This window comes from Chrysemys picta, chromosome 3, assembly GCF_011386835.1.
Source record: "Chrysemys picta bellii isolate R12L10 chromosome 3, ASM1138683v2, whole genome shotgun sequence".
Taxonomy (NCBI): domain Eukaryota; kingdom Metazoa; phylum Chordata; order Testudines; family Emydidae; genus Chrysemys; species Chrysemys picta.
The window spans coordinates 120028825-120044954 of NC_088793.1; the positions used below are offsets into that span (position 1 = coordinate 120028825).

Below are 16130 nucleotides of genomic sequence, written 5' to 3' on the forward strand. Positions count from 1 at the left end.
GGAGGGGAAATAAATTCCTTGGAGTGGAAGTGACTGAACATTGAAGCCACAACGCAGAGGACAGACAATGTTTTGGGCGGAGAGAAGATTTCTCTGCCTTCCCCCTTTGCCAATAAATCAATGAGTGGTGGGGAAAAAATCAAAGCAGGTTGCCGGCTCCTTCCCTCCCCCGGCCTCCTGTTGCAATCTCTCTGGGCGCCAGGAGGAGGAGACAGAGGGAAGGCGCTGGGAAGCGGAGCGGCTGCCGCGGCTCTGTTCGACATGAAGGGAAGTGGCGAGGCTCGAAGGCAGCGGCAGCGGGGCTGAGCAGTGCCATTGGGCTGGGCGGGGAGCTGCGGTGCAGCCGGCAGGCTTCGCGCGGGATTGTTCCAGCGCCTCTTCCGCGCCACGAGACCCTGTCGCACGCGCCCCGCCGGGAGTGAGGGGCGCCGCCGGGACTGACTCCTGAGCACACCGGCTCCATGGCTGCTGTAGCCCGGGCTCCGCTGCGGCTGCCCTGGGCAGCGCTTTTGCTCCTCGCTGCTGCGCTGCTGCACTCCGGCTCCCCAGCGGCCCCAGGTACCGTCTCCCTCCCCGGCTCCAGGCGCGGTGCGGTTGATCTGGGGGCAGGGAGTGTGCCATTGCCTTGCGCTTCTCCCCCCACCCCTGCGGGCAGCCTTCGGGGCAGGCAGGGCGAAGAGGAGGCGCTGGGCTGCATGGAGCACAGGTGTGTTATAGAAGTGGATGGCACCTGTGAAATGAACACAGCCGGGCCCTCAGGGTGAGGGAGATCAGGCGCTGTCCCGATCAGTGGGGACGGTCTGGATGGAGCAGGTCGGAGGGGTGTGAGGTGGAGACCCACGTGGCAAAACCCCTCACTCCAAAAGGAAAATAACAAAACCCACTTTAAATCATGGGGGCGGGGGGCAACCCTACAGCTCAGTTGTGCCTTGGAAACCGGGAAAATGTACTTCCCACGCAGGTACTTGGGAGGTCAGCTCTTCATCCGCCTCCTCTTCGCCATGCCAGTGATCGAAAATACTTTTTGTGATCAAAATTTGCCGGGGTGTGTAAACTGTTGATTGCCTCCCCTCCCGATGTTCTCACCCTCCGAAGCCTGTGTGTGTTTTAGGGATGGCTTCGGTTTGCAGGAGGGGAAGTCGTGGCAGCAGTATGTGTTCGTACTAGTTATTTCCAGCTAAGTGGAGGCAATTTTCAGGCAGGCTCGCCCGGGGGCACATATTTGACAACGATATTTAGTGTGTTGATTGTGCCCTGGATATAATTAAAATGACAAAGTCAGAAAGCCCTACTTACTTGGGGATTTATTTTTTCAGGGATCTCTATATTAATTGCAACATCAAGTACTTGGTTGTGGCTTTTAAAAAAATGCACCTTGGAAGTGAGCAAAGAGTGTCTGTCACAGGTTAACATTTACAAAGGCCTTAAATCATGTGTCCCACATTATAAATGTGGCAAGGATATGAACCTTTCTAATGTATTTCAGTCTTCTATTGCTCAGAAGCAACTTTGATCTGTTTTTTTTTTTTGATTCTTTGAAAGGACATTTGTTTCGGCGGCAGAAGCTCCGTGTCTTTATGACTAAAACACCTGTAGCTCTCTGTTATTTTCTCCCTTCCACTGTCCTCTCTATGTTCCTCTGGAATCACGTTTGTTTGCTGTGGCAGAGTGAGCTCTGTCACATTTCCCAGTGCTACCCACCCCACTTCCCAGTTGCCTTACACACTATAAATCACTCCAGATATGTGGAATGTTTTAGCTGGATCGTTCTTCGGAGCCTCAAACCATGGCTTATCTCCACCACATTAACACAGAATTTACAGTTGAAACGATGGCCAGATCAGAGAGGGCCAAACTAGCACAAATATATTTGGGGAAATAAATCAAATTAGCTGAAAAATGTTTTATCCCCATGTCCCATAGAAGCTGTCATGGGACTGATGATTTGTTTAATCTGTTCCTTGGAAAACATTTACTGTCTCCAGCAGCAGAACCCATCATTCGGTTCTGAAGAGAACAGTGATGGAGCTGCATTCAGCTAGTGGCAGAGACAGCCAAGGCAATTAAGTGCTCCAGCTGAAAGGACATTCATGATCAAAATTAATACCCTACGTCAGAACTCGTTCCCTCCTATTGCACTTAATGTCGATTCCTGGTCGTTTTTATTACTGTAGTTATTGGATGCTAACTTGTCCATCCTACTTTGCAGTGATTTTAAGGGGAGTTGAGTTTCCGCACATCCCATTCTTGAACATAGGGCCTGATTTTTCTCTCACTTTCATCAGTGTAAAGAGGTAAAAGCTCAGCTGAAGTCCGTGTGGTCTGGCTGAGCTGTGCTCGGGGCAGGACTGGGAGACTGGGAAGGCAAAGGTGGCTTTGTGCCATGTTTGCAGCTCCTAGGTCCAGGGAGAGCTGGGGTGGGTTTAGCCTACTTTACACAGTTTCAGAACTGCTCTAAGTTGTGTGCAGCTGCTTATGGCACCAATGGACTGTTCTGAGCCTGAGATCACTGGAGTGAAGCAATGCTTGTGCTATGCTCCAGTTCCTCAGCCCCACAGGGACCTCTCCCCCAGTCACGCAGAGATTCTCCCCATTCAGGGGAAATCCTCAGTAGGCCAGCAGTTCTTTGGCCCCTCCAGAACAGGGCCCAGGAGTCTGGCCCAATAGTGTAATCATGCTCTAATTTGAGGGTAAGTAAAAATCAGGCACCTGCAGTCTCTACTCAGACAGGAGTATTTGCCTGAATAAGGACTGCTAGGTTGGGCCTCTGTTTGGTAAATCAGAATTATTTTCATTTGGTTGTGATCCTCTTTCACAAACGTTGTACAGAATGAAAGCGCTGTGATTCTCTGAACGCTGCAGGTGAAACCATCATGCTTTTCTTTTTCTTAAATGTCAGGATCCACTTACTTCCTGCACTTCAGCTTGTCCCCATTGCCCTGAATCTGTCATTACTTTGTTCCCCTTTTGCACCTGTGTCTGCCAATGGACTCTGTTTCTAATTAGACAGGTCATGGCCAGTGCACAGACCATGACATCATTTAATATTTGTTTCATATGTGACTTCTCATAACTGCACATCTGACACTTAAATCTACTTCCTAAAGCTCAATAGCACATTAGGTGTGTTAGTTATTAATTTCTCCCCTATGAACAGCTTAGATATTTGATCTGACTTCATATCAGGAAGCTCAGTCCGGCACTGCATGAGGGAATGAAATGCTGTTCTTTTTCTCTGGTAGCCTTCAGAGGGCACTAACAGCACTGCAGCAGCATGACACATCTTGTCAACCTTCGCATTGTACAGTTAGCTATGGTAGCTACTGTGCTTTCCCTCCCCATGAAGGAACCTACAGTTTTTACAACAGTGGAAAGTGGTAGTAATGATGAGTAGCTGCTAGATGGGAGATTTAGGGCTTCCCAGTGTAATTTGAGATAAGTTTTATTAATTTTGGACTATGATTGCTTTCTTTATTCACAAGGGAGATCTTTTTTTTTTTTTTTTTTTTGCTTCTGTGTCCTAAATAAGCAGTAATTTTTGGAGAGAAGTATTAATTATGGAGGTGCGAGGAGTTAAAACACTGAATATACCAACACAATTTTGAAGATGGGTTCATTTATTTTTCTCTGTTTATTAGAGCCCCAAGTTTGTTGCTTACCCCTATGTTCATAATCCAAATTTTGGCTATATCCTAGACACTTCTGTGGTCACTGAAGAGCATTTTGACTTCACTTGCACAGGTTAAGAGATGATGGACTGGTCCTCCAAGGAAGTGAGATGTAGTTAAGCCTCTACTTTATGAAGAATCCAGTTTAATTCTTTTATACTAAATTATTTTTGAAAACTATAATAATAAACATGTATTTGCTGTACAGTAGTTAAATATTCAATGACACTGACTCAAAACCATTTCTCTATCCAGTGGTGACAACACCAAGTGTGCAAAAATCATGACTCAGGTCCCCAAAATTATATGATTGGCTTAGAAATAATAAGATTTTTAAAATAACAAATGTTGGATTCTTTTGATTTACCTTCTGATTTTTGAGCCTTAGTGTTCATGTTTTTAAGTTGTTCTCTGCAACCAGGTAGTCTATAGATTTACTTTTTAAAAATAATTGAAATCTGGGATTTTCCTGCAATCACTTGACTCCAGGAACCGGGGCTTTAAGAAAAACATGAAATATAGAGAGATTTGCAATAGAATCACAGGATTGGATACCCTGTAGATCAGACTAATTCCTCCTACAATATGTTATATTTTGTGTTTCACTTCTCGTTTCTTTGACCCCAATTCAGCAAGTTACTTAAGCATGTGAGTGGTCCCATTGAAGTCAATGAGACTACTCCGTTTCTTAATGTTAGCCATATGATCAAGTACCTTGCTGAACTGGGATCTTTATTGCTAGAAAATCTGGAGGAAGTCACAATCTCTGATTTTAGGAGAGCACTGTTCATCATACACTTGAAGCCATGAAACTCTGTTTGGGACATCATAACTTGATTGCTATTGGAATAATGATGATGTCAGGTATAGAGGATTCTGACATCAAGTGAAGATTAAGTAGCAGAAGCAGATAAACTCTTCACAAATAAAAATTGTGGCCAATATTTTCAAATGTAGGGGCCTAAATTAGGCCCCAACATTCATATTTATGCACCTAAGTAAAAGTGGCCTGATTTTCAGTAGCCAAATGAATCAAGGTGAGCTACATGTTCTCGCCAGCCTTGGAAATTAGGCCACTGCTATTTATGTGGTTCAACATGGATTTAGATGCCTAAATTTGAAAACGTTGGCCTATATTTTAATGAAAATGGCCCAGATCCTAAATATCTTTGAGGTGTTAGATCAATATCCCGAAGTAATAGTGAATTGCTGGGGAAAAAACCCAAAACAAAAATATGTGGCACATAAGGATTATTATATAAACAGATAGCTTTTCTTTTAAAAAAATGTCATTTAATTATTACAGAGCCAAGAATTAAACTTTAACCATGTTGGAAGGAAATTAGTCTAACCTTCTCCCGACACTGACCAGTGGGGAAAAAGAGCCCAGAGGAACTTCCATATAAAACCAAGTATATATTAGAATGTGGTTTGGAGAAGTCTGTATTTTAAATCACTCTCTTTCAGGTTGAAACTTGATCATCAAAGCCCAGCTCTTCATAAAACAAGGTTTATTACCCTTTGAGGATTGTGGAGCTTGTTCATATTTTGTCATTCCATACAGCTGTTTTACCATTACTCAGTCTTCACGTCTTTTGGTCATCCCACAATAATCCTTGTTCCTATAGTCCAACAGCCCTTTTTGGGTATTGTGTTCTTCTGGAATTAAATAGACTGTTTTTCAAAGGTTTCTTGGAGGGGTCAGTGGTTCTTAACATATCTGTCAGCTGTTGCAAGGATAAGAGGCCAACCTTGCGAATACTAATTGAGTGTAATGTTCCTGAGAAGGAGTCCTGTTGACTTCAGTGAGATTACTCATGGTGGTAGGCACTACACTAGGTTGTAAGTTTTTGCAGGCTCAGGGCCATAGATTTTAAACATAAATAATTCTATTAATTGACACCCAGTAAACCAAAGCAGAGTAGTTGTTTATATTGTACATATAAATAAGATTGAGACAGAGAGACAAGGTGGGTGAGATAATATTTTTTTATTGGACCAATTTCTGTTGGTGAATGAGACAAACTTTAGCGCTTACACAGAGCTCTTCTTCAGGTATAGGAAAGGTACAAATAAATAAGAGAAGCATATGCCTTATCCCAAATGTTAACAATTTACCTAATGCCCGGGTTTAAAGCATGAAACCACCACAGAAATACAGTGATCGTGAACCGTATTATATTGGTATGCATGAGATATCTTGGAGTTGGAAGGGAAAGGGAGATAACCCTTTCCTTTGTTACAGAGAGTTCTCTATCTGGGGCACAGAGAGCCTGATTTGTCATTGCCATATGGCCCCTTTCATGGGTATTAATTGACTCCCTACTTCTTTGTTGTGTTGATCAAGGCCTGAATTGGCATATAAACTAAAATAATACCTTAAATATCTAGATGTGGTTCCTACCCCTTGCCCCTGGAAAAGATTCAGGCACATCAGTGAGGCAGCGAGGAGGGACTTGTAGTCTCAGATACCATTGCAGTATCTGTTGTGTGTGGAAATAGAAAACCTAGTTTGCCATGGCTGTTGATGTGGTACCACTCCTGACACTAAAATCACCCTTCCCAGGCCCTCAAGATAGTGTTAGTTACGCTAAGACAAAATACCATCCCATTTCCCCCTTTCAGTGGGTCAGTGATATGTGGAGAGGATCCCTGCCCTGACTCTTTTTTCTGAAATGACCCCCAGCTGACCAGTATAAACCAGCCAGGTTCTGACACTCATACTAAATACACCTCTACTCCGATATAACGCGACCCGATATAACATAAATTTGGATATAATGCGGTAAAGCAGTGCTCCGGGAGGGCAGGGCCGTGCACTCCGGCGGATCAAAGCAAGTTCTATATAACGTGGTTTCACCTATAAAGTGGTAAGATTTTTTGGCTCCCGAAGCCAGCGTTATATCGGGGTAGAGGTGTAGTATCTTGCTCCACAAACAGGCCCTACCTGAGCAATTGCATTGTACGCTTACATAGCAAAAAAGAGCAGAGGGAAAGAATCCCATAACTGGGACCCTCCTTCCGTATGATCTCATGGTATCCTCTCACATAGAGGATACCCTTCGGGGGGAGAGAACCCCAGTTAATAGGAAGAGAAAGGGAATAGTAATGGGGGATTTGATTTTTAGAAATGTAGATAGCTGGGTTTGTGATGACTGGGAGAACCACATGGTGAACTGCCTGCCGGGTGTGACATCCAGATGTGACAGTGGTGTAGTGAGGAGGGTTTTAGATTTATTAGGAACTGGGGAACTTTTGGGGAAAGGGGGAGCCTATACAGGAAGGATGGGCTCCACCTAAACCAAAACAGAACCAGATAGATTTATGTGCAGTGCTGGGGAGGAGCTGGTGGTAGTGGTATATGAAGGTACCAGTGACATAGGGAAAGGTAGGAGAGAGGTCCTGGAGGCCAAGTTTAGGCTTTTAGGTAAGAGATTAAAGTCCAGGACCTACATGGTTGCATTCTCTGAAATGCTTCCAGTTCCACGCACCGGGCCACTTAGACAAGCAGAACTGCAGGGTCTCAATGCATGGATGTGACAGTGGTGTAGTGAGGAGGGTTTTAGATTTATTAGGAACTGGGGAACTTTTGGGGAAAGGGGGAGCCTATACAGGAAGGATGGGCTCCACCTAAACCAAAACAGAACCATACTGCTGGCATGTAAAATTAAAAAGGTTGAAGAGGATTTTTTAAACTAAGGGCTGTGGGAAAGCAGACAAGTGCAGAGGAACACATGGCTCATGTGGAGATATCCCTTAGGGATTAATTCATTAAAGAAGGAACTCTATATCCTAGTAAGGAGAGTAAGAAAGAAGTTGATAAAGTACAGGTAGGAGGACCTAGTGAAGAACAGTCAAATGTAAGTGAGTCCCATTTAATATTACATGTAAAGGCAAGCAAATGTATACAAGCACTTGCATACAATTTCATCAATATTCAAGTGCTAGAAGTCTAAAACTAACGTGGGCAAACTAGAGTGCTGGCATAATGAGGCTATTGATATAATAGGCATTGCAGAAGCTTGGTGGAATGGTGATAATCAATGGGCCACAGTAATACCAGGGTACGAAAAATATATAGGAATGACAGAATAGGTTGTGCTGGTGGGGAAGTGGCACTATGTGGGAAAGAAAGCATAGAGTCAAATAAAGTAAACATCCCAAATGACTCAATGGACTATAGAATCTCTATGTATAGAAATTCCATATTTGAACAATAGTAGTAGCAATATCCTATCGACCACCTAATCAGGATGGTGACAGTGATTGTGAAATTCTCAGAGAGATTAGAGAGGCTTCAAAGGCAGAAAACACAATACTAATGAGGGATTTCAACTATCCCCATATTGACAAGGTACATTTCCCCTCAGAACAGGATGCAAAGATAACATTTCTAGAAACCATTAATGACTGCTTCTTGGAATAGCTAGTCCTGGAACCCACAAGGGAAATTCTTGATTTAGTCCTAAGTGACACACAGGATCTGGTCCAAGAGGTGAATATAGCAGAACTGCTCAGTAATAGCGACCATAACGTAATTAACATCTTTGTGGAGGAAAAATGCCAAAGAAACCCATCACAGCAGCATTTAACTTTAAAATGGAGAACAACACAAAAATGAGGAAGCTAGTTCAATGGAAATTAAAAGGAACAGTCACAAGGTTGAAATGCTTGCAAACTGCATGGAGACTGTTTAAAAACACCATAATAGAGGTTCAAACTAAATATATACCTCAATTCAAAACAACAACAACAACGAGGAACCATGGCTAAACAGCAGAGAAAAAGAGGCAGTTAGAGGTAAAAATGATGTAAGAATTGGAAGTCAATTCCTAATGAGGAAAATAGAAAGGAGCATAAACTCTGGCAAGTCAAGTGTAAAAGTATAATTAGGCATGCCAAGAAACACTTTGAAGAGCAACTAGTTAAAGGCACAAAAACAGCAATTTCTTTAAAGTACATCAGAAGCAGGAAACCTGCCAAACAGTCAGTGGGGGTCACTGGACAACCAAGCTGCTAAAGGAGCACTCAGGGAAGACAAGGCCATTGCGGAGAAGCTAAATAAATTCTTTGCATTGGTCTTCACTGCAGAGGATGTGGGAGAGATCCCCACACCCAACCCATTCTTTTTAGGTGACAACTCTGAGGAACTGTCCCAGAGTGAGATGTTGATCGAGAAGATTTTGAAACAAATTGATAAATTAAACAGTAATAAGTCACCAGGACCAGATGGTATTTACCCAAGAGTTCTGAAGGTACTCAAATATGAAATTGCAGAACTACTAAATGTGGTATGTAAACTATCTATTAAATCAGCCTCTGTAACAGATGACTGGAAGATAGCTAATACCTATTTTTTAAAAAAGGTTCCAGAGGAAATCCTGGCAATTACAGGCTGGTAAACCTAACTTTAATTCCAGGCAAATTGGTTGAAACCATAGCAAAGAGCAGAATTATCAGAACCATAGCTAAACATAATATGTTGGGGAAGAGTCAACATGGCTTTTGTAAAGGAAAATCATGCCTCACCAATCTATTGGGATTCTTTGAGGGTGTCACAAAGCATGTGGACAAAGGTGATCCAGTGGATATAGTGTACTTGGACTTTCAGAAAGCCTTTGACAAGGTCCCTCACCAAAGTCTCTTAAGCAATATAAGCAGTTGTGGGATAAGAGGGAAAGTCCTCTCATGGATCAGTAACTGGTTAAAAGATAGGAAACAAAGTGTAAGAATATATGTTCAGTTTTCACTGGGAGAGAGGTAAATAGCGGGGTCCTCCAAGGATCTGTACTGGGACCTGTGCTGTTCAACATACTCATAAATTATCTGGAAAAGGAGGTGAACAGTGAGGGGTCAAAATTTGCAGAAGATACGAAAGTACTGAAGATAAGTCCAAAGCTGACTGTGAAGAATTACAAAGGGATCTCACAAAACTGGGTCACTGGGCAAGCAAATGCCAGATGAAATTCAATGTTGATAAGGGTGAAGTAATGCCCATTGGAAAACATAATCCCAGCTATATATACAGAATGATGGGGTCTAAATTAGCTGCTACCACTCAAGAAAGAGATCTTGGAGTCATTGTGAATAGTTCCCTGAAAACATTTGCTCAGTGTGCAGCAGCAGTCAAAAAAGTTAACAATGTTAGGAACCATTAGGAAAGGGATAGATAATAAAACAAAAATATCATAATGTCACTATATAAATCCCTGTTACTCCCACACCTTGAATACTGCATGCAGTTCTTGTCACCCATCTCAAAAATACATATTAGAGTTTGAAAAGGTACAGAGAAGGGCAACAAAAACGATTATAGGTTTGGAATAGCTTCCATACACGGAGAGATTAAAAAGATTGGGACTGTTCAGTTTAGAAAATAGATGGCTAAGGGGTGATGTGATAGAAGTCTATACAATCGGGAATTGTGTGGAGAAAGTGAATAGGGAGTATTATTTACCCCTTCTGTGATGCTACACCCCATATTCTTCATAGAAATATTGTTATGATATGAATATGGTATAACTAAGATGTTTCATGCAAGATGGGTCATGTAAGGTATCATTGGAAAGGTTATGTTTTACTGAATATGATTATCCTATTTGTATACATGTATCATTTCTGTATCTGAAGTTAGGAATATTGACTATGTAACAATTACAACTGTGATTACACCTGAGAAACGCCTACCAGACAGTATGCAATCAGCCTGGATGAGCCAGGGGGAGGAAAGACAATGGGTCTTTGAAGATGTTGATCACTCATCTTCTTGGAGTTCCTTCCTGTGGACATTTCAAATAAACCTTGTCTCATGGTTGCTTTAACACTGCAAGGTCATGTGATAATGTCACCTGGTACGGAGTACCACCTTGGACACTGCTGGTATTTTTACACTGGAAACGAAGGATTCCCGCCTTATGTAAATTCTATTTAAGGCTGGGAAGTGAGTCAATCAGAGCTCTTCTCCATTGCCTCCCTGCCCAAGAAGGAAGACTGTTGAAAACACCGGAAAAAGCAAAAAATAACTAAGCTGGGGAAAGGCAAGGGTTGAGTCTAGGCTGAGACAGGGGTCTAGCCCATGAAGAGAAATAACTGGAACTCTGAACTACAGAAACTCTGCAACCTGCCTAAAACAACATTTAGGGTGAGAAATTACTATTTGTAATTTTTTTCTTTAGTGCAGTGTTTCCCAAACTTGGGACGCCGCTTGTGTAGGGAAAGCCCCTGGCGGGCTGGGCCAGTTTGTTTACCTGCCGTGTCCGCAGGTCTGGCCGATCGCGGCTCCCACTGACCGCGGTTCGCTGCTCCAGGCCAATGGGAGCTGCTGGAAGTGGCGTGGGCCGAGGGACATGCTGGCCGCTGCTTCCAGGAACTCCCATTGGCCTGGAGCAGCGAACCGCGGCCAGTGGGAGCAGCGATCGGCCGGACCCACAGATGCGGCAGGTAAACAAACTGGCCTGGCCCACCAGGGGCTTTCCCTAAACAAGCGGCGTCCCAAGTTTGGAAAACACTGCTTTAGTGTATTAAGCTTAGTTTGTGTGTTTTGTTTTATTTGCACAGTAATCTGCTTTGTTCTGTTTGCTATCTCTTGTAATCGCTTAAAATTTACCTTTTATAGTTAATAAACTTATTTTTTGTTTATTTCAAAACCCAGGTTGTGCAATTCATGTGGGGGGGGGGGCAAAAAGCTGTGCATATCTCCCTCCACATTGAGTTAGGGGGCAATTTTTATGAACTTGAGCTGTACAGATCTCTGTATACAGCGCAAGACAATATTATTTTGGGTTTACACTCCAAAGCAGGTGTGCATATGAGTTCTGGGTAAATCCCCGAGCTGAATCCTCCCACACAGAGCTGATTTCAGTCTCTGTCTGCAGCTGGGTGTGGCCTTACCTGTGTGTGTGCTAGAGAAGGCTTGAGGGCCTGGCACAGCAAGGACAGGGTGAGGAAGCCCAGGCTGGTGGAACGAGCAGGCTCAGTGGGACCCCAGTATATCAGACACACCGGATGGGGGGCTCCAACCCATCACACCTTCACTAACAGAAGAACTAGGGGTCAGCCAATTAAATTAATTGGCAGCAGGTTTAAAACAGCCAAAAGGAAGTACTTCTTCACACAAGTCATAGTCAGCCTGTAGAACTTGTTGCCAAGGGATGTTGTGAAGGTCAGAACTATTAACAGGGTTCAAAAAAGAACTGTATATGTTCATGGAGGGTAGGTCCATCAATGACTATTGGCCAAGATGGTCAGTGACACAGCCCCATGCCCCAGGTGTCCTACACCTCCAACTGGCAGAAGCTGGGAGTGGATGACACGGGATGGATCACTCAAAATTGCCGTTCTGTTCATTCCCTCTGTTCTGTTCATTGCCCTGGCAACTGTTAGAAGACAGGACACAGGGCTAGATGGACCACTGGTCTCACTTAGTGTGGTCGTTCTATGTTCCCTTGCATCATATATGGAAGCGATGCCAACTTCAGTTACATATCTGTGGGTTTTTTACTGGTGAATTCTTTGCAGACAGCACATAAGAGTAGGCACTGAGAAGCTGTGGGAATGAAAAGCAGAGAGCTTGCAGGACTAACTGAAGGCACTCAGCCCTTTGCAAGATCAGGGCCATTGTGTCTTTCATGATCAGCGTTAAACTCTCTTTGCTGTGACCCTTTCCATTGAGTTTTTGATCTGCTTCTTCTCACAGTTTCATCATCTGTTTGACCTCTCTTCTCTCTAAAGTTACTGCATGAATAAAGCAAGTGCTAATGTCTGTGACAGAAATAACCCCGTGTCTGGCTTCATTTGACTGAGACTTTAACATAGTTTTAACTGTGCTTTGTTTTTATTTAATGTACATATCTGACTAGTATCAAGGGCCCAGTTGTGGTTAAGGCATTGGACTAGGACTCAGAAGATCTGCTTCAATCTCTGGCTTGGTTACAAACTTCTGGAGTGACATTGGGCAAACCATCCAATCAATCTTTCTGTGTTTCAGCTCCCCCATTTTTAACATGGAATGAGTAATATTTCCGTCCCCACTGGAGTGCTGGGAGGATTAATGCAGTGATGTATGTGAGGCAGTAAGGTAGTACAATGACAAGAACCCTAGAAAAGCCTACAATGAATTTGTTGAGCTACTTACTGTGGGTTTGACCCAAAGTCCATGGGACTCTTTCCATTTGGCTTCTATGGATTTTGGATGAGGCCTTTTGAGGAGGTCAACTGTAATAGTGGTTTAAGAATGCCTTTCTCAGTGGCAAAATGAATGTGAGGAATGTTCAAAGATTCCCACCAGAAATATGCAATTACTGTACGTTGATTTAAAACTTGGTGCATTAAACTTTTAAATAGCTTGCATATTGTAACCATAAACAGTAAGCTACTGTCTAATTGTCTAATTCCACTTTATATTTGGCATTTTAACATCCTGATCATTTATCCTGTTATGAACTTCCTCCACCTTGTTTTCATAAAATGCCCCTAAAAGGCAATTCAGCGAAATAGAGTGGGAAAAAAAAACCCACCCCTCTCAGTTCCCTTTATGGAATTGGATGTTGCACTTATATTAGTTCCAAAATAGTCAGTGATAGAATTGGGCTTTAAAGGGATGCTACCAAGTCATTTAGGGTCACAATGTAGACATTGGGCTAGATCAATGGTTCTCAGCCTATTTACTATTTTGGGTTGCATATCACAGTTGCCAACTTTCACACAGTAAATAAGCACCTCGACTTTCACAATAAGCCAAAAATCAAGTTAATCCCATTTCAAAACAAGGCCCAAACAAGCCAATCCCTAAGAACCCCAACACTCTATGTGACTAGAGTCCCCCTGGCGTGCAGTCTGGGACTGTGGTGGGCCCGCTGTGCATCCTTGACTCTCTCCCCCGGCTTGCCCCTGCTTGCCGGGAGCTGATTTAAAAAAAAAAAAAAAAAAAAAAAGAAGCAGCAAGCTACAACACGCAACAAGCGACAAGTCCAAAAAGCTACAAGCTAAAAACTTGCCAACAAGCAACTCACAAGCCAATTAAGCCAAAACCAAGCCCAATTTCTGCTTTTTTCCCCCCACGGGTTTGCCATGTCTGCTGCATATGCAGCTCTCTTTGTGTTATGTGGGCCGCATCCACACAATATATGTACTACCTGTATGGCTTTCTCATCATGCATGAGCCGCAGCTGTTTGCTGTTGGGGCCACAAGTGGCCCGGGGTTGAGAACCCCTGGGCTAGATCCACAAAGGACACTTAGATGCTGCATTGCAACACCTAACGTTCGGTGTCCTGCTGCTTTCCGGAATCGACAGCCCTGAATTAGGTGCCCAGCCTCCCTATACAGTGCATGGGGAGAGTTAGTGGCCTAAGAGTAGAGATCCACACAAGCCAGAGTGCTGGAGCAGGGAGCTGCCTAAGCTAGCCAGTAGGAAATGTTGAGCAGAATGGTGTGGCCTGAGCCCCAGCATTCAGAGGGAGTTAGATGCCTCCCTCCACTTTGGATTCACAGCCATGAAGCCTCTCCTGGAGTTAAGTGCCTAAACCAGGACAGCCCTTTCTTAAGAAAAATAGTGATGATCATGCTCCCCACTCCTGCCATGCCCTCTAGCTCAGCGGTTAGAGCCCTCACTCAGGACAGAGATTTAAATCCCCACTCTGCCTGACATCGAGTAAGGACTTGAAGCCAAGTCTCCTAGCTCCCATATGAATGCCCTAACCACTGGGTTATAGGATATGCTGGAGTATTAGAGCAGGGACTGGAAGCTGGGTCTCCCTTATACCAGGGTAGGGTTGTCAGGTGTCCGTTTTTTGACTGGAACGCCCGGTCAAAAAGGGACCCTGGCAGCTCCAGTCAGCACCGACCGGGCCGTTAAAAGTCCGATGGATGGTGCAGCGGGACTAAGGCAGGCTCGCTGCCTGCCATGGCTCCACACGGCTCCCAGAAGCAGCAGCATGTCTTCCCTCCAGCTCCTACACATAGGGGCAGCCAGGGGCCTCTGCATGCTGCCCCAGCCCCAAGCACTGGCTTTGCAGCTCCTATTGGCCAGGAATTGCAGCCAATAGGAGCTGCGGGGGTGGTGCACAGAGCTACCTCGTCGCACCTCCATGTAGGAGCTGGAGGAGGGACATGCTATTGCTTCTTCCGGGATTAGCCTGAGGTACGCACGGCCTGGAGCCTGCACCCCTGATCCCCTTCCATGCCCCAACCCCCTGCCCCAGTCCTGATCCCCCTCCCAGCCTCCGAACCCCTCAGCCCCAGCCCAGAGCACCCTCCTACACCCTGGCCTCACACCAGAGTCCACACCCGCAGCCAGAGCCCTCACAACTGAAGCACCCCAACGACCTGCCCCAGCCCGGAGCCCCCTCCCGCACCCTGAACTCCTCATTACTGGCCCCACCCAGAGCCCGCACCCCCCCAGACAGAGCCCTCACCCCCTCCTGCACCCCAACCCCCTGAGCCAGCTCAGTGAAAATGAGCGAGTGAGTGAGGGTGGGGAGAGTGAGCGACGGGGGGAGGGGAGATGGAGTGAGTGGAGGGCGGGACCTTGGGGAAGGGGCGGGGCAGGGAGCAGGGCAAGGGTGTTCAGTTCTGTGCAAGTAGAAAGTTGGCAACCCTACATCAGGGGATCGTCTTAGCCACTGGGTCATTGAGGGACATTTCCTCCTCCAGCAGCTGTGTTTTGTGCAGAGCTTGTTCTCATAGGTAGCCTCTGAAAATGCTTGTTGGATTGGGATAGGTGAGGGAATGCCTAGTTTGTGAATCGTATCCTAGAATCATAGAGTCGTAGGACTGAAAGGGATCTTGAGAGGCCATCTAGTCCAGTCCCCTGCACTCATGGCAGGACTAAATACTATCTAGACCATCCCTGACAGGTGTTTGTCTAACCTGCTATAAAAAATCCCCAATGATGGAGATTCCACAACCTTCCTAGGCAATTTATTCCAGTGCTTAACCAACCTGACAGGAAGATTTTCTTAATGTCCAACTTAAACCTCCCTTGCTGCAATATAAGCCCATTGCTTCTTATCCTCTCCTCAGAGGTTAACGAGAACAATTTTTCTCCCTCCTCATTGTAACAACCTTTTATGTACTTGAAAACTGTTATCATGTCCCCTCTCAGTCTTCTCTTCTCCAGACTAAACAAACATAATTTTTATCAGGACTCAGTCAAGGGTTAGGCACCAAGCAACTTGACAGTGTGAGGACTTAGATGTCTGTGCGCATGCCCGCTAGCAGAAATTTAGGTGGCTTGGGGACTTTGCTGGTGAAAAATTCAGTGCCTAGGGAATTTAAGCATCTACAGTGTTAGGCTGCAGCTGAGTGAGGTTTTGAGGATCTAAGATTTAGACTTTGGCACTTAAAGTGGCAGCTAGGCATCCAAATCCCCTTGTGTTTTTTAAAAAGAGAATTTTACTTAACCTAATAATCTTAATTTCTACTTTTTCTTTTTTTTAAATATACTTAAGTTCACTAAGCTGTTT

The 16130-nt window shown here is 44.5% G+C and overlaps 1 protein-coding gene across 1 annotated transcript in view; it reads left to right on the forward strand.

The window, feature by feature from the left end:
• The first annotated feature begins 213 nt into the window (after positions 1 to 213).
• FNDC1 (fibronectin type III domain containing 1) overlaps positions 214 to 16130 on the forward strand; it is a 133087-nt gene continuing 117170 nt past the window's right edge. Inside the window, exon 1 of the mRNA XM_065590375.1 lies at positions 214 to 558. Within this exon, the coding sequence (XP_065446447.1) occupies positions 462 to 558 (97 nt within the window). The 5' untranslated portion in view covers positions 214 to 461. The remainder of the gene's footprint in view (positions 559 to 16130) is intronic.